Raw genomic sequence first — 23,375 nt, 5'->3', positions numbered from 1 at the left:
TCATGATTTCTATACCCCCTTCATGCTTCAACAGTCTGTAATAACATTGACTCCAAACTATGGTATTCAGATCCTGGTACAACAACAAAATTATTACAGGAGGTGGGGCCAAGCAGACAAGTACTACATGTGTACCAAGCATGCTCAATGGCTGGATAAGGAGTATTATGTACATGTATATATACTGCCATCTGTCAGATGTATGATGCCTCTGTTGTTAATAATAAATTACAATCTGACATTAAAGCTTTACTGAATGCTGAAGAAATTTCTATCACTGAATATTTTTCAGTCTGTAAGTACAAAAATTACAATGGAGCTGGAAAAATAAAGGAATACGATACTGATTTTGTGACACTCTAAATTCTTGACCCCAGATCCAAAATGGGCACTTAGTATTCCCAAATAATCCTCCTTCATTTCTTAGTAACTTCGTTCTTCCACTCTCATAAGTGACTATTTCATATATTCTTTTATCTTCTCTAAATAGCCACACCTCCACATACTTCTCTTTCTCTAAATTCCAGCTGAAAACCTTGTTTTACATGTTTTGAAGAAAATAGAAGCCCTCATGTAGAATCCTCTTATCTTTCAATCAAAAAACTCCGAAACTCTCCGTACTCTTTTTCCTGCCTGAGATGACAATGCCTGAGGTGGGCATACTCCCACTTCAGGACGACCTCTCCAACACTGCATCGATCTTATGTCTCTAATCTTCTTAAGGACATTGTCTCTGCAATGACGTCCTCAATATCCTGCATCAGCCTTTTTCTCTGTCTCCTGAATCTTCTCTATTAGCAACCCAACTGCTCTAACATCTCCTACCACAAATAAACAAAGAAATAGATGAGAGAGAGAGAAACTGATTCTTATCCATATCTCCTTCCAGCTTCCACCCCTTTTTTCTGTTTCCTTCAAAGGAAAATTCTTCGAGAAGGATTTTGTAAGTTTTCCCTTCCACATCAACCCTTCCTGCTCTGTCTATGTGATCTCAGTTGATCCATTAAATCCTCAGTGATGCTTGCTCTTTCCGTCCAGCCCACTCCCAGTTCCTCTCCTCACATGACCATTTTTATGTCCTTCATAGTCTCTACCAGCATCTCAGCACCTTATTTGTATATTCTTTATTTGTCTACTTCATCTCTCTTCCCCACTAGAATATTTACTCTGTGGAATTAGAAAACTTGTCTGTCACCACTGAATTCTCAGAGCCCAGGGCAGGTCTGGGCACACTGAAGAGACTTAATAAAAAGGAAAGAAGGCAGTGAAGGATGGAGGCTGGTCAGAGATCTTGTCATGGACCCTGTGTTTATGGGACTCACATTCTCTCCCAGTCTAGTGGAAAGATATGTAAACAGATTATTGCAATACATTCTACTGCAGTGTTATGAGTTGGTGCTGTGGGTGGGCAGATATCTGTCTTGTTTCTTTCTTTTACTATGAAATATTTTATAATAAGGCAAATGAGAAAATAGTTGGTGGTGTGATTTTCCCTTCCATGCAGACTGAAATTCTTCTAGCCTCATTTTGTATGCTAAAAATGGAAGGGTGAGGTTATCTTTCATTTAAACTTTGCATGGATTAGTTTAAATTGCTTTCATTTTATCATCTAAATGGGTCAAATTTGATGGGAAAGCTGGGAGAAAGAAAGAAGTAAAAGAGAAAATGAGTGTGAGTCTACGTTCACTGTGATTTACTGCTGCAACTGTAATCAGACATTCATATTTATCTGAAAATTTTCTTTCTAAAATTTCTTCTCATGGGCTGCAATGTCATTGCAGGGCTTTGTGTGAATCTTTCTCCACATATCTAGACATCTCCTGAATGGTTGCACTTATTTCCTACAGATACCTCAAACTAGACAGATCCAAATAAAACTCGTTACCAATTTTTGCAAAATCTGTAACCCTTACCTTTGAACTGTACATGCAAGAAAGTAAGCATAATAATGTATGTTAAAGATTCATTTAGGCCATGTATAGACCTGGATCCCAAAAGCAATTTCTGGGAACTTACTCTAAGAAGGTTCTGAAGTACAGAGAATTTTCATACAAAGATATTAATTTCAGTATTATTTATAACATGCAAAAATTAGAGACAACCTAAATTTATGACCATAAGGGAATGTTTTAAAGACCATTCTTTCTGCTTTGGGGAGTATTATGCAGCCATTAAAAAGTGACACCAAAAGTTATGTAACAACACAATGCTTATAATAAAATGAGTGAAAAACATTATTATTATAACTAAATTTAAAAAAAAATTTCAACAACGGACATTCTTAAAAAACAGTTATATCCCAAGGAAAAATTGTTATAATAATAAGAAAGAAATGTAGATGATTATATTTATTTTACAAATATTCTATAATATCCATGTACCATTTTTTTTTAAATGCACTATATCAAAGGCATTGTTTTAAATAACATCTACTTAAGAAAAGACTTCTTGGAGCAAATGAGAAACATTACATCAGGAAATATCTATGTTACTTCTGCGTTTGTTTTTATCTGCTAAGAGGAAAAAAAAAAAACATTGATTAATTTGCTTTCTTATACAGCATCAGTTCATTGCCACCTTAATTCTTACAGAAATGTCTAGACCTCTGAGTAGGAAATGGAACCTAAATTGAATAAATTGGATATTCAAAAAAAAAAATGCAATTTGTATTAAAAATTATGATAATAGCTAAAAGCCAGGAGTTTTATTGAGACAGCCTGCTCACATTACTAGGAGAAATCTATAAAGCCATCTACTAAATGTTTTAGAGGTCTATAAATGTTGGTGAATCACATTAAAAAATAAGATTAGGTTGAATGAACTAAAAGCATTTAGATCCATGCAGCACATTATGATTATGATTCAGAGCATGCTCACACTGAGAAGAAAAATCCTTTCAACCTTTTTCAAATGCTCAAACCTAATCAAGTCTTATGCCTATTATCACTTTAAATTAAAAGTCACAATCACAGAAACACAATTCTGGGCTGAGAGAAAAATCAACTGCTTCTGAATCCAGAGTTCCTTTTTGTTTATGTTCTACATATGTGGCTCATTTATTTTTCCAAACAAATATGTTCACACTTTTGATTGGATAGTTAAATATTTCAGTTTTATTCTACCACTCACTAAACTAGATGTAAATTAATTTGAAGGGAACATGATGGCAATGTAACTATCTCCTTTGAAAACAAATGCTTCATCTCTGCCCTGATGTTTATGTTCTGTAAAATCCCTCAGCTGAGTTGGAAGTTTATATTTCACTGTGGGGCCATTGTGCTTTGCAGTGCTATATCACAATCATATCATACCCACGCTTTAAAAAGAAATCTGGGAAATCATTTTTATGGTCCATTTTCTAAATGTGTTTCTTATTTCATTTTAAATGTATATTTATTGAGACTTATTTTTCAAAATAAAATAACATATGCATTTTAAACATCTTTCTTATGTCCAGAAGTCATCAGACAAACCATTCATTAATACATTACTGTAATCACTGATACCATCAGGACATATTCTGATACCAAAAAAACCCCCCAAAATAGGAGGGTTTGAAAAGAAGTTCTGTGTACATCTCAAGTTTGATATATATAAAAGAGAGTAAATGGGCTGTAGTATAAAATTTTATGGGTTGTCATAATGACAATACCTTTTCCTAAACATATGTTAGCCACACAATAATAAAATAGAAAAAAAAATTTTAAATTAGTATTAAACTTTAGGTACTATAAAGGATTTTTTTTTCATTTCCCATGAATGGCTACTTTCTAAATTTTCTTTGACCCTTGAAATTTAATTGTGTATAGTTTAGAAAGAATTGCATTTAGCATCAGAGGATCAGGCTCAAGCCCAAATTTGACTACTATTTACTGCTCTGTTGCCTTGGGCAGTTAACTAAAGTATTACTGTCTGAGGTTTTTTAGTAAAATAAGGAGAACAATGCTTTTTCTCTGTCACTGGAATGTTGAAAAGCAGGGTGAGGAAAAAAGAAAGAATTCATATTCACTTAGTTCTCTATGTGCCAAACCTGAACTGGACAGCTTCTTCGTAAGTCCTTTAAAAAAAATCCTATGCTACAAAGGTTTTTATTCTGATTTTAAATGTGAAGATACCAAGTTATAAATTATTATTTACCCAAAGTCACAAAAATATGTGACAGAGGTAGAATTTGAATCCAGATCTCTGTGATTCTGGGGTAATGATGGTGACCAACTGTCCTGGTGTGACTAGGACTGTCCCTGTTTTGCAACAGAAAGTCTTGAGTCCCAGGAAATTCCTCAGTCCCAGGCACACCAGGATAGTTGGTTGCTTTATTTATTTGACAAATACTATACAAGATAATACCAAATAGTATTACAAATACTATACCAAATAAGTATTTGACAAATACTGTACCAAATAAGTGGGTGTATAGAAAATGAGAAGCTTGGTAAGTTATAAAATGTGATTTATTGCCCAGCAAGTTTGCTTTCTTTTTCCTTTTATTACGATCTATCCTTTTGTAAAACTAGTTTGTTTTTACAATGTTTTGAACAAAACTATCCTGCTCCACAAAAACAAAGTTCTGTAATCCCATAAGTTAAGGAAATGACTCTCACACTGGCATATTATAGGCCCTAAGAAATTCTGCAGTAACAATTCCAGTTTAACTTTGTTTAATCAGCATCACCCAAACTAATTGTCTTTTTTAGGATTTCCTTAACACCAATCACTTCCATAAAAATAGTGTTTCCTGTAGCATACTTCAGGATGTGGAAAGTTTTATAACCTGGTAAATTTTACATACTCATTTTTAAGATAGCATCAATTATTTATTTAAATAAAATTATTAGACATTGAATGATATTGCTTTAGAGAATCTTGCACAATATAACTATTTGTATGTTTCACAATATAATGATCAACAAGGTCAAAAATGATGAGCTTTAGGAAAAATAAGCAAACCTATAAGAAAAATTTTAGGAAGTCTTTTTTTTCCCTTTTTTTATTAAGATTCCCAGCATAGGAAAAAAAAAAAATCAGCGAGGGGAAATAAATTATAAACTTAAATTTTTCACTTGTCTCAATTTTAAATTCAACTGTAGTCCACCGTCTGGAAAAGAGCTGTCTGTGATAAGGTCATCTTTAATTTACTATAAAGCATTTTGAACATGTGCCCTTTGAAACTTCACTGCATAAAGGCATAAAATCTTCATAAAAACTCAGCCTCCTTGGTAAGCATGCAAGCTATATCACATTTTCCAAGGGTAAAAGAGAGCTGCATTGGCAGGAAACCAAAATTAACATGTCTTATTATTCTCTACGAATGATAAAAAATAATTTTAATTCACTGTGAGAACAGAGTCTTCATGTAAAAGGAATATGTTAAAAACAACATATTCTTGCCTAAATTACCCAGATTGGCTATTGACCTTAACTGAAAATCTTACTTAAGAATGAAGACTATTATACTCAGATGACTTAAGGATTCAAATTTTCAGATAAATCTAATCAGATTCACCAAGACAGACAAATATACTCTTATCAAAACATTGTTCAGTTTTAATTCAGTCATAGATTAAAAACTTCCTTAGAGGCAAATCTTTTATTTTGTTGGCTGCATAAGTTGCCCCTCCCTGACTCTCTCTACTTCCTTGGAATCTTCTAATAAGTGTATTTCCCAGACACACAAAATCTGTGGGAGTTCACCACCACATGACCAGCCCTACAAGATATCCTCAAGGAAGACCTGCACCTGGAATCCAAAAAACAATAATCACTATCATGAATACACAAGAAAGAACAAAACGCACTGGTAGAACAAAAATTTAAATGAGAAGGAGAAAGAAACTAAATCTTACCACCTTAGAAAACCAACAAACATGAAAGACAAACAATAAAAGGGGAAGAAAGGAACAAAAGATATTTAAAATAGCCAATCAAAAACTGATAAAATGCCGGGGGGTAAGACAATACCTTTCAATAACAACCCTAAATGTAAATGGATTGAACTGTGTGTTCAAAAGACACAGCTGACTGATTGGATTAAACAGCTAGACCCAAGTACATGATGTCTTCAAGATACTCACCTCACCTATAAAGACACACAGACTAATACCAAAGGGATGGAAAAAGATATGCCACATGAATAGAAACCAAAAATGAGCAGTAGTAGCTATTCTTACATTGAATTAAATAGTCTTTAAACCAAAAACCATAAAAAGAGACAAAGAAGGCCACTATATAACTATAAAGGGATCTATCCAGAAAGAAGACAATCATAAATATACATGCACCCAACACCGTAACACCCCAATGTATAAAGCAAGCACTATTAGACCTGCAGAGACAGACTCCAGTATGATGATAGCAGGGGACCTGAACACTCTTCTCTCAGCACTGGACAGATCATTTATACAACAAATCAACAGAGAAACACAGAATTTAGACTTTAGACCAGTTGGACCTGGCAGATATCTACAGAATATTTCATCCAACAACTACAGAATATACATTCTTCTCATCAGTACATGGAACATTTCTCCAAGAAAGACCACAAGTTAGGTCACAAATCAAGTTTCAACAAAGTTAACAAAATTGAAATCATTTCAAATATCTTTTCAGACCACAATGGATCAAGGCCTGAAATTAACTTTAAGCAAAACTCAGGAAACTATACAAACAAATGGAAATTAAACAATATGCTCTGAATGACCTATGGGTCCCAGAAGAAATTAAACAAGAAATCAAAAGATTTCTTGAAATTAATGAAAATAAAGGCACATCACACCAAAACCTGTGGGATACTGCAAAATTATTACTAGAGGGAAGTTTAGTGCAATAAACACTTACATCAAAAAAGAACAAAGATTTCAAATAAACAACCTAACACTACACCTCAAAGAATTAGAAAAACAAGAACAATCCAATCCCAAAATTGGTATATGGAAAGTAATAATTAAGATCAGAGCAGAACTAAATAGAGACCCAACGACTGACACAAAAATCAATGAAACAAAAAGTTGGTTTTTTTGAGAAGATAAACAAAATAAACAAGCCATTAGCTAGGCTAACTAAAAAAGAAGAGAGAAGACCCAAATAACAAAAATCAAAAATGAAAATGAAGACATTACAACCAATACCACAGAAATACAAAGAATCATTTGAGACTACTATAAACAATTATATGTCGACAAATTTGAAAACCTGCAGGAAATGGATAAAATTTGGAACACATACAAACTACCAAGATAGAACCAAGAAGAAATAGAAATCCTAAATAGACCAATAATAAGCAACAAGTTTGAAACAGTAAGCAGCAGTCTCCCAACAAAGAAAAGCCCGGGACTGAATAGTTTTACTGCTCAATTCTACCAAACCTTTAAAGAGGAATTAATACCATTTTATACCAATTTATTTCAAAAATTTGAAACAGAGGCCTTTCTCCCAGACTAATTCTATGAGGCCAGCATCATTCTGATTCCAAAATCAGTAAAAGATACAACAAAAAAGGAAACTACAGGCCAATATCTCTGATGAACATAGACACAAAAATCTTCAACAAAATATTAGCAATCGGAATACAGCAACACATCAAAAAAATATACACCATGATAAAGTGAGATTCATCCCAGTGATTCAAGGATAGCTCAAAATAAGCAAATCAATAAATGTGACACAACACATCAACAAAACCAATGACAAAATCCATGTGATTACCTCAATAGATGTAGAAAAAGCATTAGACAAAATTCAACATCCCTTCATTATAAAACTCTCAGCAAATTAGATATATAAGGAAAGTATCTCAACACAATAAAAGTCATATATGACAAACCCACCACCAATATCATCTTGAATGGGAAAAAGCTGAAAACTTTTCCCTTGAGAATGGGAACAAGAAAAGGATTCCTACTCTCACCACTCCTAATGGGTTTATTTCAGTCATATGCATAATTTTTAAACTACAAACTATGAGAAACTAAACATGTCTAGCTTCCAGGTCGTGGTCGGCACAATCCTTTAACATTTGGAATAGTGAATGCAAATGTGTCAGCTGTGGTTTGGTCAGTTAAAACACTCAAGAAGCAAAATTAGTTCTATTAGGCCACCAAGGTACTATTTAATGAACGATGCTAATTACCGGACTGGAAAAGATTATACTATTTTCAGACAGACCTAATAACTCTCTTAGGACAGCAATTAAGAAAGTGCGCATCTCTGTGTTAAGTCGTTTCCTGAGTAAAATGAGATTCTTGTGGGAAAGTCACTAGTTCAAGTGCCATACAAATGCCAGTCATGTATTATTGTTGAATTCCTTAACAGCAGCAGGACATAGAAGACACAAATGTTGAACTAAGGTTAATATGTGACAAAGTAAAATGGATAGTCATAGCTTGCAAACTGTTGAAGACCCCCCAAACACTAAAATACTATCTAAAAATAGAAATATTTAAAATTTATTTTTGAGGTAGTGGCAAATAATCTTTATAATCTGCCTTTCTTTGAAACTGTTTTTAGGAAGGTAAACTGCTTGCTTTAATTGTCCCACATAAATCTAGGTGCTCTGCTGGGTCAGGTCACATTTTTACAGTCACTTGACATTTCATCAAGTAAAATAACACTACTTTTCTGTCACGGCTGAACAAAAGAACATAACAAATGCTAAGGCAGATGTTTAAACCAAATTTCATAGTGATAATAATTCCATATTTTTACTTCTCAATGACTTGAAATTTTCTGAGTGTTTACTTATGTGAACACTCTACTTAATCACTCTTCTACTCAACCACTCTTCATTTCTACAAATATCTCCTGTTGTACCCATATTCTGCAAACCACCGTGTGAGATTTAGGACAAATAAGATACAAATGAAGCAGACTGTCTTTCAGAGTCTACAAATATATAGATTTTTAATCTACAAATATATCTCAACTGAGTTTATATTAGTATATTACATATGAAGGAGTGATGATTTTGCAACTATCATTTCATTTATAAATAAAGAAACTAAATAGTGAATGTTAAAAACTCCATCTATTTCTCTCCATCCCCATGCCACAACCACAATTCTGACAACTGTTGTCTTTTGCCTGGATTGTTTATGGTATCTTCCAAAAGCTTCCCTGCCACCACCTGTGCTTCCTGCCATCTACTGTCACCAGGGCAGCCACAGTAACCCTCCTGCATCAAAATCATGGTCAGCACTCTCCTCTGGTGGTTCCCTGTTGCTCTCAGAATAAGACGATAAATCCCTTAGTATGACAGCAAGCCATACACGATCTGAATCCTGCATATTTCTGAAGTTTGATTTTTCAAAATTTCCTCAGAACACCTCTGTTCGACCTCCGGCCTTATGGAAACATTTCTATTGCCCTCGCATTGGGGACTTTACATATCCTGTTCCCTCTTTCTGGAGCCATTGTGGTTCCTATGCTTTCTCCTACATCCTACCTCTCCTTGAGTCTTGAATTGTATGATGCTTCCTCCAAAAAGCCTTTTCTTACTCCAGAACCAAGATTAGGAGCTTTGCTTTCCTGTTTGTTCATTCAGAAAGCCTTTATTAAGTAGCTACTATGTGCTAGGCTTTATTCCAGGAGCTTGAGATATAACAAGGAACAACAACAACAAATGGCACTTGCCTTCAAGCAGGAGAGACAGACAGTTAACCATGTAATGAATAAATTAATTATAAATACAGTACATTAGATAGCAATAATGGGGACAACAGCAGCAGGGACAGGGAAATGGCACGTCCCCTGATGGTGGAGACACTGCAGTTTTAGAGAGCCTACTAATGACTTCCTTGAGAAGATAGAACTCGAACATAGATCTAAAAAGCGCAGGAGCCTCAGCCATGCAAGTGTTGAAGGGGAGAGCAGTCCAGAAGAGTAGCCAGTGCAAAGCCTCAGAAGTGGGAAGGTGCCTGAGATGCTTAAGGAATGGCAAGGGGGCCAATGTGGCAGAAGCAGTGAGTGAGAGGGATGAAGACTGGGTGACAGGGCATTTAGGATCTCACAGGCCAACAAGGTGACTTGGTTTTTTACCCCAGGTGAAAAGAAAGACGTTGAAGTGTTTGGAGCAGAACCGCAAGCAAATCTACTTTTCATTTTAAAAGAACCACAAAGATGGAAAATAAGAAGGCAAACCTTGGAAGCAAGGAAGCCAGTTTGGGAGACTATTCCGGGAATCCTAGATGAGGGACAATGGTGGCTGCAGAGGAGGTATACAGTGAGGCAGAGCAGGTAGAGTTTTCTGACAGATTGGATGTGGGCTTAAAGAGAAAGAGAAGTCAAAGACATTTTCAAGTTGTTGGTCTAAGCAACAACTGGAAGATGGAGTTGCCATCAACTGAAACGGGAAAGATTGTTGAAGGAATAGTTTGCAGAGGCTGAGAAGGGGATGGTATTGGGAACTCAGAAGTGTAGTTTTGAATATGTACGTTTAAGATGTCAACAAGTCTATCAACGCTACAAAGTAATTACTGGTTTCTAGGCTGACGGTCAGAACTTGTCTTTTCGGGCCGGCCCCATGGCGCACTCGGGAGAGTGCTGCGCTGGGAGCGCAGCGACGCTCTCGCCGCGGGATCGGATCCTATATAGGACTGGCCGGTGCACCCACTGGCTGAGTGCTGGTCACGAAAAAGACAAGAAAAAAAAAAAAAAAAAAAGAACTTGTCTTTTCTCTGACACCTACAACAGTTCCCGATGCAGAGTAGAAACTCAGTAAGTATGCATTAAATGGATAAATGAACTAAGAAATGAATGAATGGATGAATGTTGCCCCAAATTAGCAAAACAGTGAAAGAGATTTAAAGTCTCAGTGCCATGACTCTAGAGTTATTTTTTGTATAGTATACAAGAAAGAAGAAATTTAAACATTGCAATTTATATTTAGTGGTTATTAAAATACATTAAATATTGAAACTAACTTAAGATTTTTCTTGTATTTACTAACTAAAATTTATTTTCATAGGAAACTATGGAGGCTGCATTAACTTTTAGGGAAGACTAAAACTTTGGAACAATCATTTATTTATTACTCCCACAACTTGATATAACTTATATAATTTTCAAAGCCTAACCATGGAAAAAATTGATATTATGAACTGTATTTTTTATAGGTTTTATGTCTATAGTACTAGTTTTTATTGTAGAGTAGTAAAATGTGCTTTAAATGATCAGGCAATGTGCCTGATACAGTCAATGACCCAAAGACAACATCAAAGGAAGTAACCTCATTAGAAATAATCTCATTAGAGATATTTTTGCTGTTTTTTCTTAAACAGATCATCTATTGAGAATATGTTCCTTATTTATATTTAGAGAATGTTATATGTGTGCTATATAGTTTTTCCTCCTTTCTTCTGCCTAAGGAATCAGAAAGAATCATGAAAGCGGTATCTTGTAATTACTACCTTTTACATCGGTTGACAATTGAAGAGCTTTACCTTTCGGTACTCCCACAACGTGCCCTACTCACTGATCCCAAATATTTAAGTTCTTGCAGCAGCAAAAACGGTACAGTTCCCTGAATCTGTTGTGCTGTTGCATCACTTTGAGTCTCTGTACATTTTGCTCTTTCCCGACCAGCCTCCTATACTTTTCTTCCTGCTCAAACAGGTGCAAAGCCCTACACAGGTGTCCCTCCTGCAGAAAGTCTTCCTTAACTTCCTTTCTACACATTGTCCTAATCACATGCAGGGAACTGGCAGATTTTAGATGCCTCATTCCCTATTATACTTGCTTATTGACATTTTTTGTCTCCTCTATTAGACTGTATCTCGCCAAAGGCAGGATTCATCTATTTTTTATTTCTTTTTTTATATCCAGTTTCTGGCCCTCTAGTACTTGTACATGAGCAGTATGGGTCTGTGTTAGGATGAACTCCCACGCAAAGATGGGTTCTCCCCACAGATATTTGGTAATTTTTATCAAGCTGTTGGGAAAATATAAGAAAATGATTAGGGCCCATCAGATGTTCAGAATCTTGCCGAGCATTTGATGTAAATATGCACATGTGCCCAGGTGTTCCTTGGCTCTTGACTAAGGTAATTGCGCATGTGCACCCAGGGGTCCTGGGTTATGGACTTAAGTATAAAGGAGGAGAAGCTCTGATCCACAGGGTCCCCACCCCCGGTCATGGGATGCCCCTGGAGAGGCCACAGAGAGGCTGCTACTGCTGCTGGAGACTATTGCTGTAAGCTCCTGTAATCTGTCAGTGGCTCCCAGGACCTTTGCCAGTTACCTAGCATGAACCTGCATCTGAGGGGTCTGGCGACCCAGCCTGGCATGTGAGGGGTCTGTGACCCAGCCTATACAATGGGTTTGAAGGGTCTGAGCCCTAGCCCTGACAATACAAATGGAACCTCAGTATAACTAACATAATGAAATATTTTGGCATTAGTTATGACTTGCCTAGCCATACATCTAGCATAGTTATTGCCCTAACCCTGCAATAGGTGTAGTCGTGTAGCTTCGCAACTGGTAGAGTTGTTGAAGGATTCCCAGTAGGAAAGATGCCAAGCAGGTAAAGAAGCAGAAAGCCCCTTGGGAGGGGGAAGAAATGTGGCTACCCCTGGGTATATGGTGCATGGTGGGCCGCTTTCCTGTTGACTGGGGCCTGGCTGTTGCTTGCTGTCCTGTAAGCCAATATGAACCAGAAACCTCATGAAGCATCACAGCTTCGAGATTTGCAGCAGAAAGCAGACATGCCTTGGAGTCTGAAGTACAGCAACAGGGGATGATGACGGACCCGATGGTGAGTTGGGGGAGACTGTGTGTCTCCTGGAACTACCTGATGCTCATCAGAAAGTGAAGCATGAGCAGCCTATGGGACCGGGTGGACCAGTAGGCAACCCACAGGTGACCCAATTCACTACCTATGTCCCATATACCGAGGTCGAATTGGTTGGCTTGGGGAGACAGGAAAGCAGCAGAAACAGGGAGAGCCCCTGGCTGCTGCAGCTATGGGACCTAGGGGTGGATGGTGTGATGTGCTTTGGAAATGATGTAGTAAACGCATGTCGCATTTGTCTGAAGGCAGATGGCTCAACGGGTGCCATATAAACCCAAGAAAAGAGTGCTACATGCAGATGGGCAGATGACCCGAGGATGGGTGCCCCTGCAGAATTTCAAGAATGTTTTCAACTGGTGAAAAGGTGGAAAAGTTAGTCTCCATTACTACGTGCCTGTCTCTGTGGCAGCAGTTACAGAACAGCCTCAGATATGCAAAGGGGCAGGGCAGCCACTCCTTGATGGACCAGGCGAATGCAGCTGTTCAAACTGTGTGGGCAAATGCTGCAGCACTGCCTAAGACTGCAAGTGGATGGCAGGCATATGGTGAGCTGACTCAAGTAATTCAGGAGCTGGGGATGGGGCAGCTAAATGCTAACATCCAAGACAATGGAAGAAGGGCCCTGAGGGCATCTCAGGAGTTTGAGAGAGCATCCTTACCATCACAGGGCCACGGGGAGGCCACTACTGCTGTTATAGGACCTAGTGTGGACCTGAGTGTGAGGGGTCTATGACCCAGCCTGGCATGAGGGATCAGGTGACCCAGCTTGGCATGTGAAGGGTCTAATGACCCAGTCTGTACAATGGGTTTGACGATTCTGTGGACCCTAAGCCCTAGCTCTGACAACACAAATGGAAACTTAGTATAACTAAAATAACGGAACGTTTTGGCTTTAGTTATGAATTGCTTTAACAATACAATTGGTTATGAATGGCTGTAATCCAACAAGTGGTGTAGTCACACAGCTATTTCTTAGCTTTACACAAGCTTTAAAGACCTTTTAAAATATGTCTCTGGGGTAAAGGTAGGGAGATCACAAAATGTTAAAGTTTGAGTAGATGTTTACAATTGGCTGAAATTCTCTCATTTTAGGAGAGGGTAGGAAAAAAATTAGCCTTCATTGGCACCTGTTTCCAAAGCTGTGCTAACTCTTTGTAAATGTTATTTAACCTTCAATGCAACAACCTTGGAATTATTAGTCGTTACTGTATTGTACAGATGAGAATGCTGGGCCTGGGGTCAAACAGTGATTAGGAGCCTATGTTTTAAAACTTGTAAGCCTATGTTCTTTGAGACACCCCACAAAAATAAGGCCATCGTGATCTCTCTGAAAATTTGCAGAAGCAACGAAAAGGGAGGTACTATGGAAGGGACATGCTACAGCATAAAGGGAGAAGAGAAAGGTCACCGAGTAAGCTCTCAACTAAGTGAAATATGGCACTAGTTTTGGCAAAAATCATAACAGAATGCATTGCCAAGATCTCTCATACCCCAAATATGCCTTGTATTTTGATGCAAGACATATAAATTACAATAATGATAAGACTACTAGGAGAAAAAAAAATTAACTCATTTTCTCACAGCAGACAACAGAATGACTAACAGAGTATTCAAAAGGAGCATGTTGGTGCCATTTGAGGATGAATGCCACACGCACTCTTCATCAGAAAACTTAAATGGCACCATCTCTGAAAGGATAGAAGCCTGAAATTCTACAGATGGGATTAGCAGTTAGACTTCTCCTGAGTGCAGATGCAGACATACCCAGATAGTAACTGAGGGTCCAGGTGTACAGTTGCCTTCTCAGCAGACTCAGTACATAAAGGTACCCCCTACAAAACCACTTTATAAACAGCACAAATCTCAATCAAGTTCACCCAACAGGAAGTTACTTGGTTATTAGAAAAAATTAATTCAGCGTTATTCTTTAATATCCTTTGGGATGCTTTTCTGAAATTGACTTAAAATTAAAAAGATCCATTTAAACATCCAAAAGTAGAGAAATTCAAAGTTTCTCATCCTTATCTAGGGCCAGTCTCACAGCCAGACACAAATTTATAGTTAAACAACCTTTCTATGATGTATAATCAGACTCAACTGTGAGAGCGACTGAACTAGCACTGTCCCTGACAGGTTCAAATACAATCCACTTTATGATATACAAATAAACCAAAAAAAAAAAAAAAAATCACTGCCCATTTGAAAATGTTTTAAAACGTTTGCTCTTAATTTTTATAAATCTCTAGTCTCATGGATTGTGGACATCATCTCATCCTTCAGTCCACTCACTCTTCAAATCACTGTTCATCAGGTTTAATCTTAACTCTGCTATCAGTAAGGTTACCAACAGAAGAAAAAAAAATTTCCTGTCAACAGCAGAAATATTAAATATTTGGAAGTACATATATTCATCTACATGTATAGCCAATAAAAGACACAGAACAAATGAGTGAAGACCTCAGGGTTTCCAGGGTGTCCATGCAGAACAAAGGTGAGTCTGGGTAGCTCTTACACCACAGCGGTACATTACAGTTAGCACTGAAGAATTCTTTATTTTATTGCATAAAGTAGTATGGGTTTTTTTCTTAATTTTGACAGCCAATTGAGATTTTTCTCTTCTTCCTAAAGTGTCCCAGATACCAGGCTACTCCACTGCAGTTATTTCCTACACACTGACACACACACACACATACATATGCTTCTTTTCGTGGCCACATGCTTATTGACCCAATGGTCTATACACTGCCTACAAGTGAGTTTTTTGAAGATTAGAAACAAACTAATGTCTATTGTTCTTCAATTTATTTTCAGACATAATTTTCCAAGTGACAGCCTAACTACCCCTTTATTCTTCAGGTCTTAGCTTAAAAATCGCCTTCTCAGGCCTTTCCAGCACAGTGATTTGAAACAGTCTTGTCTATCATGTCTGTCAGTTTGCTGTTTCCTTCCTTCATGGCATTCTTCTGTCAGGATGTATTTTCTTTCCTCCACTAAACAGTGATCAGAGACAGGATCCTAACTTTTTGTTGACCACCAAAGTACCTGGTTCAGAATCCACTTAATAAAAAAAGCCAAATGCATAAATGAATGAATGTAGGTGTAAGGAGGTAGAAAACTGAAGGGTAATACAGTAAAGCTCTGTTAGTTTCTTACTTAAACAATTAAAATGTGAAAAGTGTATTTAACAGGCAATATGTTTGTCATATTTGGAACTGTGCTTTCTACTTCCTTTGTAATTTTCCCCTCCTTTCTCTGTTCTCCAAGGCCCCTGTCTTCCTTCACGCAGGAAAGAAAAAAGCAGAAACAAAAGCTAACCTTAATTGTAGTCGTGTGTGCTCCAGGGTACTCTTTTTCTTCCAGTGTTGACCATCTTTCTATAAATTTAGATACCAAAGAATCATCATAGTCCACTATCTGAAATCCAGAGACGTTTGCACCTCCAAACTGAATTTTTAACAGATCTCCATCAGTAAATCCCTAGACATAGAATACATTTATGTCATGCTTTCTAGTTGGTAGCCAAATCAAATGCAACATTTACCAAATAACTCTATACATTATCATTTTACATATTTCAAAGAACACACGAGAAATAAGCCTACAGAAAATGTTTCATGTATATATTAGCTAATGCTCTTCAGCACACAGCATCATGTTGGTATCATAGTGGCTCCTTGATGCATATTGATTGATCATCTCATGTAACACTCATGATTGTACTTGCATAAAAGTTCTCCATTTTACTGAGAAATCTTCCATGGATAAAGACTGGTATTTATTGAATCTACAACAGAGTACCACCATGTGGTTATAGATACTTAATAACATTATACTAATTCTCCAAGAGCTATAACCTTATGAGCAAGTTATTTCTGTCTAAATTGCTCATTTGCTCAGGTGACATAAACATCTTTAAAATAAGGATGGAAGGTACTAAATGCACAGTCATTATTAGAGGACAATTGGACAATTTCACATTAAGCCTGAAACAAAATTTTTAAAATATATTAAATTTTATAAATTAATTTATCTTCATTATCAGAATGAATTCAGTCATTACTAAAAATATCAAGTGGTATTTCCATTGATTTCAAATATTGTGCTGACATGAATTTTAATCTAAGTTTTACAGTATAATATCTCAAAGATTAATTATGATTTCAATGTATCACTTATAAATATTGTTACATTTTATACTTATTCTTTATCATTGTTCATAAGAGTTAAAATTATCTTGAGTTACATATAGATCCCTACACCCCAAAATATAGGAGAATCATTTCTTTGTTGTTGATATTAAGAAAAATATATATTATTATATTTTTTATCTGAGACGAGGGTAATTCTTTTTATTAGCTCACAATTTAGCTTTTTCATTTTATCTGAACAATGCAAGTAGTGTGAAATTGTATACAACAAAAACCATAGATTCTCTGCTCTACTTCACCCATGGTCCAGTTAAGCTTCTTCAAAGCATTCAATTTCAATATTTTTGTTTCTCATGTATTTACCTCTGTATTTCTGCATGACACACTTTCTTAATTTATCAATTTTAGATATTTTAATTGAGCTTTTGTTTATCCCACAAAGAGTATGTAACTCACTTATATAACCAAACCATTTATCTCTTTACCCATTTTAACCAACATTTACTGTTTACATATTTATAACTGTATAATTTGTAGTAAAGACAAATAATGTGCTAGAATTGCATTTTTTCCTTGAAAATTATTTCATCCCAGTGTTAATTTTTTTTTTACTGCTAGAGGTCTCTAAATGCCTATCTTTATTTTTTCCCAGTTGCTCCATGAAAATACTTCATGTGCATGAGGAAAGCTTTTTTAAAAAATCAAATACTCAAACATGTCAGGTAATCTATTTCAATTTTTTTCCTGAAGATTTAATTTCTAGGGGACCTCCTTCTCAATGCTGCAATCTGAATTGGTTCCTCTTTCTGACTACTCTGTCCCTCCACCACCTTTCTGAGTTAAATCCCCTATTTCTTCGGTCACATTCTTCTCTCTGGCTTGATCCCTTTCCTCTGCTAGAGTCCTCCTATAGTTTCCTGTGACACATTGGAGGTCAATTTTTTAAGACACTGCATGTCTGAAAAATAACTTTATTTTACCCTGACAACTGATTAGTATTTTGTCTCTGTATAGAATTTTAAGTTGAAAAACTCATAATCTGAAGTCATTGTCCCGTTGACTTCATATTATTTCTATTGAAAAATGTCTTTCTAATTGTTTGCTGTGTGTGATCTGTTGCCCATTCATATTCACCCCCATGTCATCTGCCAGAAACTTGTAAAATCTTCTCTTTATCTCTGAAATTCCATGATGATATTTTCACCGTAAGACTTTTATTTCATTATCGTGTGTATTCAATGGGCAGATTTGTGTTATTCAATTCTGGAAATTTTTCCAAACTTTTTTTTAGAACATTTTTCTTTCCAGTTTTACTCTTCTCTATAAAATATCTATTATTTAAATATTGTGGGCTGAGCCCGTGGCCCACTCGGGAGAGTGCGGCGCTGGGAGCGCAGCAACGCTCCCGCCGCGGGTTCGGATCCTATATAGGAATGGCCGGTGCACTCACTGGCTGAGTGCCGGTCATGAAAAAGACAAAAAAAAAAAAAAAAAAAATTGTAACCCTTAGATTAAAGGTCTAAATACCTTACAGCTTTATTTTTTTTTTCTATTTTATATTGTGTTTTCATTTAGTTATATAATTTGGAAGATTTTCCTAACTTTATATTCAAACTTGTGTAATTTAACTTGTTATTTTAGGAAACAAGTTAACTTTCCAGAATTCTTTCTTATCTCCTTTTTATTCTTTTTATCATATTATTTTTTTCTTTGTTATGGATAAAATATTTTATTTTACGTCTCTGCAGATTACAATTTTAAACATTTTTTCTCATGTTCCCTGCTATATTTCTGTTTGTTCGTTGGTGTAGTATCCTTCATGGCAAAGACTTTTCTTAAATGCCTGCTTATGCTCGGCTATTTAAGAGGAAAACATAAAGCATTTCTTGGAATTTCTATGCACGTGGGTGAGGCTCCTTAATGAGAATGCTTCACTGTTAGGTAGATGGTCATGTGGGGTGGGTGAATAGTAGTGTTTTTTGTCTGTATCTGGAGTCGTTTTTCATGGGTCATTCAATTCCTTCAGGATCTTCCAATCTCCTACGTAAGTGTATATACATGGATAAATTCTACGCACAGGATGGTGGATGGGGGATGGTGAGATTCAGAATCCCATAGGGGGACTTTCACTCAGTTGCCCTGTTTTTTAGCTCATGCCTCTGAGTCTGAAGAACTTCTCTAATTCATATTCCCTAGATAGCATTATCAAGAGAAGAAGTGGGTGTTTAGTGACCAGGGCTTATAGTTACCTGGTCGTTCAGATTGTGTGGAAGGAGTACTTGGGGTTTCCAATCATTCCCTATGGCCTTTAAATCAAGTCCCTTTTACCAGGGGCTCTTAATGACCCACCCAGGTTTCATGGATTCATTTTACAGGTGCAGTTGCTGTGTCAAACCTCTAGGGGATCCCCCTGCTTTGGCCAATGGCTCACATCTGTAACTTTCCGAGGAATTGATCTGGAAAAGTGGAAGCCACATCCTCATGTCCCTTGGTAAATGGCAAAAACTAACTAGAATCTGGGAACACATGCCACTCTACCTTGCCTCAAGTTGGAAGAATACACTGCAATTTATGCAACAGAGCATCCCAAAGGATCAGACTGAACCCAAATCTCAACTGAAACCATGTACTTAGTTCTCTTTACCTCACTGTCTTGCTTCCTTCACTATCTTAACAGATTGCTCCTGAAAGCACTTACTCAATAATGTGCTTCTAGAGAAACCAGTAAGAGCTCCACACCACAATCTTGCTTCCTGTGGTTTCTGGTTCTGCTAAGAGTGACTCTCACAGGGGTTCTGCGGAATGAATAGCTTTGCTCCCTGTCTGTATCCCACACCGAAGGCACTTTTCGTTTTATCTTTCGTCTATTTGCTATGCCATGTATTCATCCTTTATCTGCTTTGTGTCCTCAAAAAATATTGTTGACTTTTTGCATCTGTTGATTTTTCTCCCATTTCCTTTTTCTTTAAGTTTTATAAAATTTTTATTCTTTTACTGTCATTTACTTTGGTTTGACTACAAATGACACCTTCATCTGAAACCTGAGTAAGGGTTTAAGCTGGCCTCAGTGAGGATCTTCATTTCTCTAAGTTTTCTTTTCTTTCTTTCTTTCTTTCTTTTTTTTTTTTTTTTGTTCTTCTCTGAAACTGTTTAACTTATGAGAAGCAGAAGAGAAAGACAAAAAAGGGAATGAATCACGTAGAGGTCAAGGGTTAACAGTACAGATGGCAACAACTCATCAAATTAAAACTGACACTGCTCTTCCTAGAAATTTACTTGCAGAGATTTAGAACACTAGGTAAGTCTCCATCAATAACCTGTAAAAATCTAAAATTGTAGCATGTAAACCTGTAAAGTCATTAGCACTGTAAAACCATTACTTTTTAGAGAGTTAAATCTTTGGAAGTAGCAGGGTTGAAGAATAACTGGGTCCCCTTATGACCACTTCTTCATCACTTTACATATACATTCTCCTTTTGTATGCTATATCAAGAACTTAATCACAGCTTGTGTTTTAGGAGCCTAACCAAGCAGTCAGCAGCTCCTGGAGAAATTAACCAATAATAATATCTGAGGATTTTTTTTATCTTCTATAGCCATGTACTCTAACATTCATTAGATCCGTGGCAGAGGAAAAGAGACCTTCTCAATTAAGAGTCTGAAAGATGAAAACCCTTCCGCTTTGGATGGCTTTCTTCAATTTTAAATGTCAGTGAAAGTTCCAAGTGTCCTCTAACTTCCCAGAAACTGTAGCACTATGCAGACTTTTGAACTTGTCAATTCACTAAAAGTTCCATATGGTGAGAAAACCTAATATTCAGAAAAGGAAAAACAGAACTTGAATTCAGATGAAATAGTAGGTAGATTTCTCCCTAGAAGCATGACAGCAGCAAGTATTGCTTTTTCTCTCTCTCTCTTTTTTTTTTTTTTACTTTGGCCATTCGAACACTTCTTTCCCTTTTCATAGAATCAGATATCAGTTCTCAAATTGATGAGCCACCAACTGTCGTTATTTCTCAATGTTCCAATATAATCTTCTCCATCTGGACATTTTTAAAGATCACAGCTTTCAATGTGGCTCTGTGCTGTTCGTCAAATGGCACAATTCACACAGGGGACTGACTGTCCAGGCTGTTCCCTGCACAAATGAAGTTCTGATTCAGAAGGACTACAGAGCTTCATCTAGTTTAACTCTTGCTTCTCCATAAGGAGTCCTTTAGGATCTGCTTAATACGCTCTTAAAAAAAAAAAAAAAAAGTCCTAGAGAATGTTTATAGTCGTTAGCCATTTCATTGCCAAACAGAAATTTCATCTTGAACAATCAACTCCCAATTGCACGGAGGCTTGAGATTTAATATTCTAAGTCACTGATATCACCTTCCAGTAAAAACAATGTCAGTTGTAAGGTTGTTAAGTTTTGTTTTGTTTTTATCTCTTCTGTCACTACTAGAAATAGTATCTTGGGATGTAACAACCTCATACTCCAGAAACCATCACATAAATCTACATTTGTGTAAACAAGAAATGTTTTCAGAGTGCTATTACCCTGTCCAGAATAAGCTCTTGTTCTCTGCTTGTCTCCCCCTTTTTCTCACTTTTTTTCTCTGAAGTTGTGCATGGAGTTGGGGAGGAGGGGTCCCCCAATCCCACAGGATTATACTTACTTAAAAAACATAGCCGTTGTTACAGTAAAGGCCTAAACTCATTTTACTGCTAATCTAAAAACTATTTTGAAAACAAAAATGTCTAATGATAATTCTAAATTGACTCTGACTATACTTAAGAGAGAAAAATACAACTAACCACTCTATTGTTTCAGTATAATCTTCATTTGACAGGAATCCCAATGAAAAAATGAAAGGCTATAGGAATTTAATTTTTATTTTGTTGCTTCTACTCTTATAGATAAGTAAGAAATCAAAAATAAATCATATATAATATATCAATATTCTAGATATTTCCAGGTTTAATTTTGCACTGAGATGTACTCTTACTAATGTGCGTCTATTTCAAATGTCGTATAGTTAAAAACTTTAAAGGAAAAGGAAAGTTTATAAAACACAATGACAGTGAGAAACAAGAAGAAATTTGGATAATTAAACTTTACATATTTTTGAAATGTTTCTTTTTGTTAAAAATACACTTTGTAAGACAACTTATAAAGTTTGTCAAATATTGTTCTACAAATTTATACATCATTTATAATAGGAAATTGATTAGAAAATGTAAAGTGGAAGTAAATCTAAAACATAACAAATTCAGAAAAATGTTCTCACTTCTGACCAATCAAATATAATCAAACTATATTAAAAATATAAAACACCACTGATAATATCTGGCCATTCAAAATTATGTTTTTTAAATAATAGGCATATCTAGTAAAATAATAAATGCCAGTTAGTTTACTTACCAGATTTGCAATGATGTAGTGATACCCTTTAACATGTTTTCCAATAGTAATAACCTAACAAAGATAAAGAAAAAATATTTCATAAATGCAAATAATGTAAGTGTAAAATTACTGGTCATATGATCTGATTCAGAAAAAAATGAAATTTTATCTACAATGAGTCACTTTTTATAAAATATAATTATCAAATATAGAGAAGATTTCTCTCAGAAAAAAGTAATAACTCATTTAGTGCTTAATAAATATTATCTTTCAAGAAGTCAATAACTGAACAAAATAATTACTTCATTTTTGTTAACAATGAAAATAAGAGCACAAAATTTTAAGAAACAAAAAACCAAAATATGTTCAATTCATAGCAAGGAATACTTTTGTTCCTGCAAAAGCTATGTTTTTGTCTATTTAATAAAACATTAAACACCTGAAACTGTTTAACATCTGAGATTTTACATTCACACATCTATATTCAAAGATAAACACATATAGATTTATAATACTGTATACATTTAAAAAGACTATTAATAAGCATACAAAAGAATTCTTACATGGAAATATAAAATAACATTTTTATTCTAAGAATCTTGAAATGCTTATAGCTTAGTTCAATGGACATTATTGCCAGCTCTACACAGCAAAGTATCAAAGAAGCTAATTTTTCTCCACAAATCTAAGTCAAAAATCGATTGCGAGATAAACATTTCATGGAACAAGTGGTTGCCCTCGTAGTGCTCACAATAGTTTTGGACATTATTAAATCAATTTGACTTTTTACTAATCTATATCAATTACTAAGATGGTAGAAGTAGGTGAAATGGCCATGCCATGGTCCTGGTACATGGATATAACGTACCAGAATATAATTTCTGTTTTTCAGAAAATAATCACACCAATGGAAAACATGAAATGCCAAGGCTATACACAAAAAATTAAGTCATTAGCTCACTTCCCTGGTTAAACTGTTTTAGTGGCTCCCTATTGCTTTTAACATAATAAGCAAAATCCTAATTATGCTGCAAAGTCCAGTGCTCTTGAAATCTTC

The 23,375-nt window shown here is 35.8% G+C and overlaps 1 protein-coding gene across 4 annotated transcripts in view; it reads right to left on the bottom strand.

Annotated features, from left to right (window-relative positions):
* Nucleotides 1–23,375, bottom strand: part of GRIA2 (glutamate ionotropic receptor AMPA type subunit 2) — a 154,448-nt gene that overhangs the window by 31,732 nt on the left and 99,341 nt on the right. For all 4 annotated transcript variants that reach the window (XM_063107550.1, XM_063107547.1, XM_063107549.1 and 1 more), the window contains 2 exons: nt 22,337–22,390; nt 16,094–16,255 (listed from right to left, as the gene is read on the bottom strand). In XM_063107550.1, the coding sequence (XP_062963620.1) occupies nt 16,094–16,255; nt 22,337–22,390 (216 nt within the window). The remainder of the gene's footprint in view (nt 1–16,093; nt 16,256–22,336; nt 22,391–23,375) is intronic.

The sequence above is a fragment of the Cynocephalus volans genome, chromosome 9 (assembly GCF_027409185.1).
Source record: "Cynocephalus volans isolate mCynVol1 chromosome 9, mCynVol1.pri, whole genome shotgun sequence".
Lineage (NCBI taxonomy): Eukaryota > Metazoa > Chordata > Mammalia > Dermoptera > Cynocephalidae > Cynocephalus > Cynocephalus volans.
The sequence above is the reverse complement of the archived record's forward strand: the minus strand, read 5'-3'. Positions and strand labels throughout refer to the sequence as shown.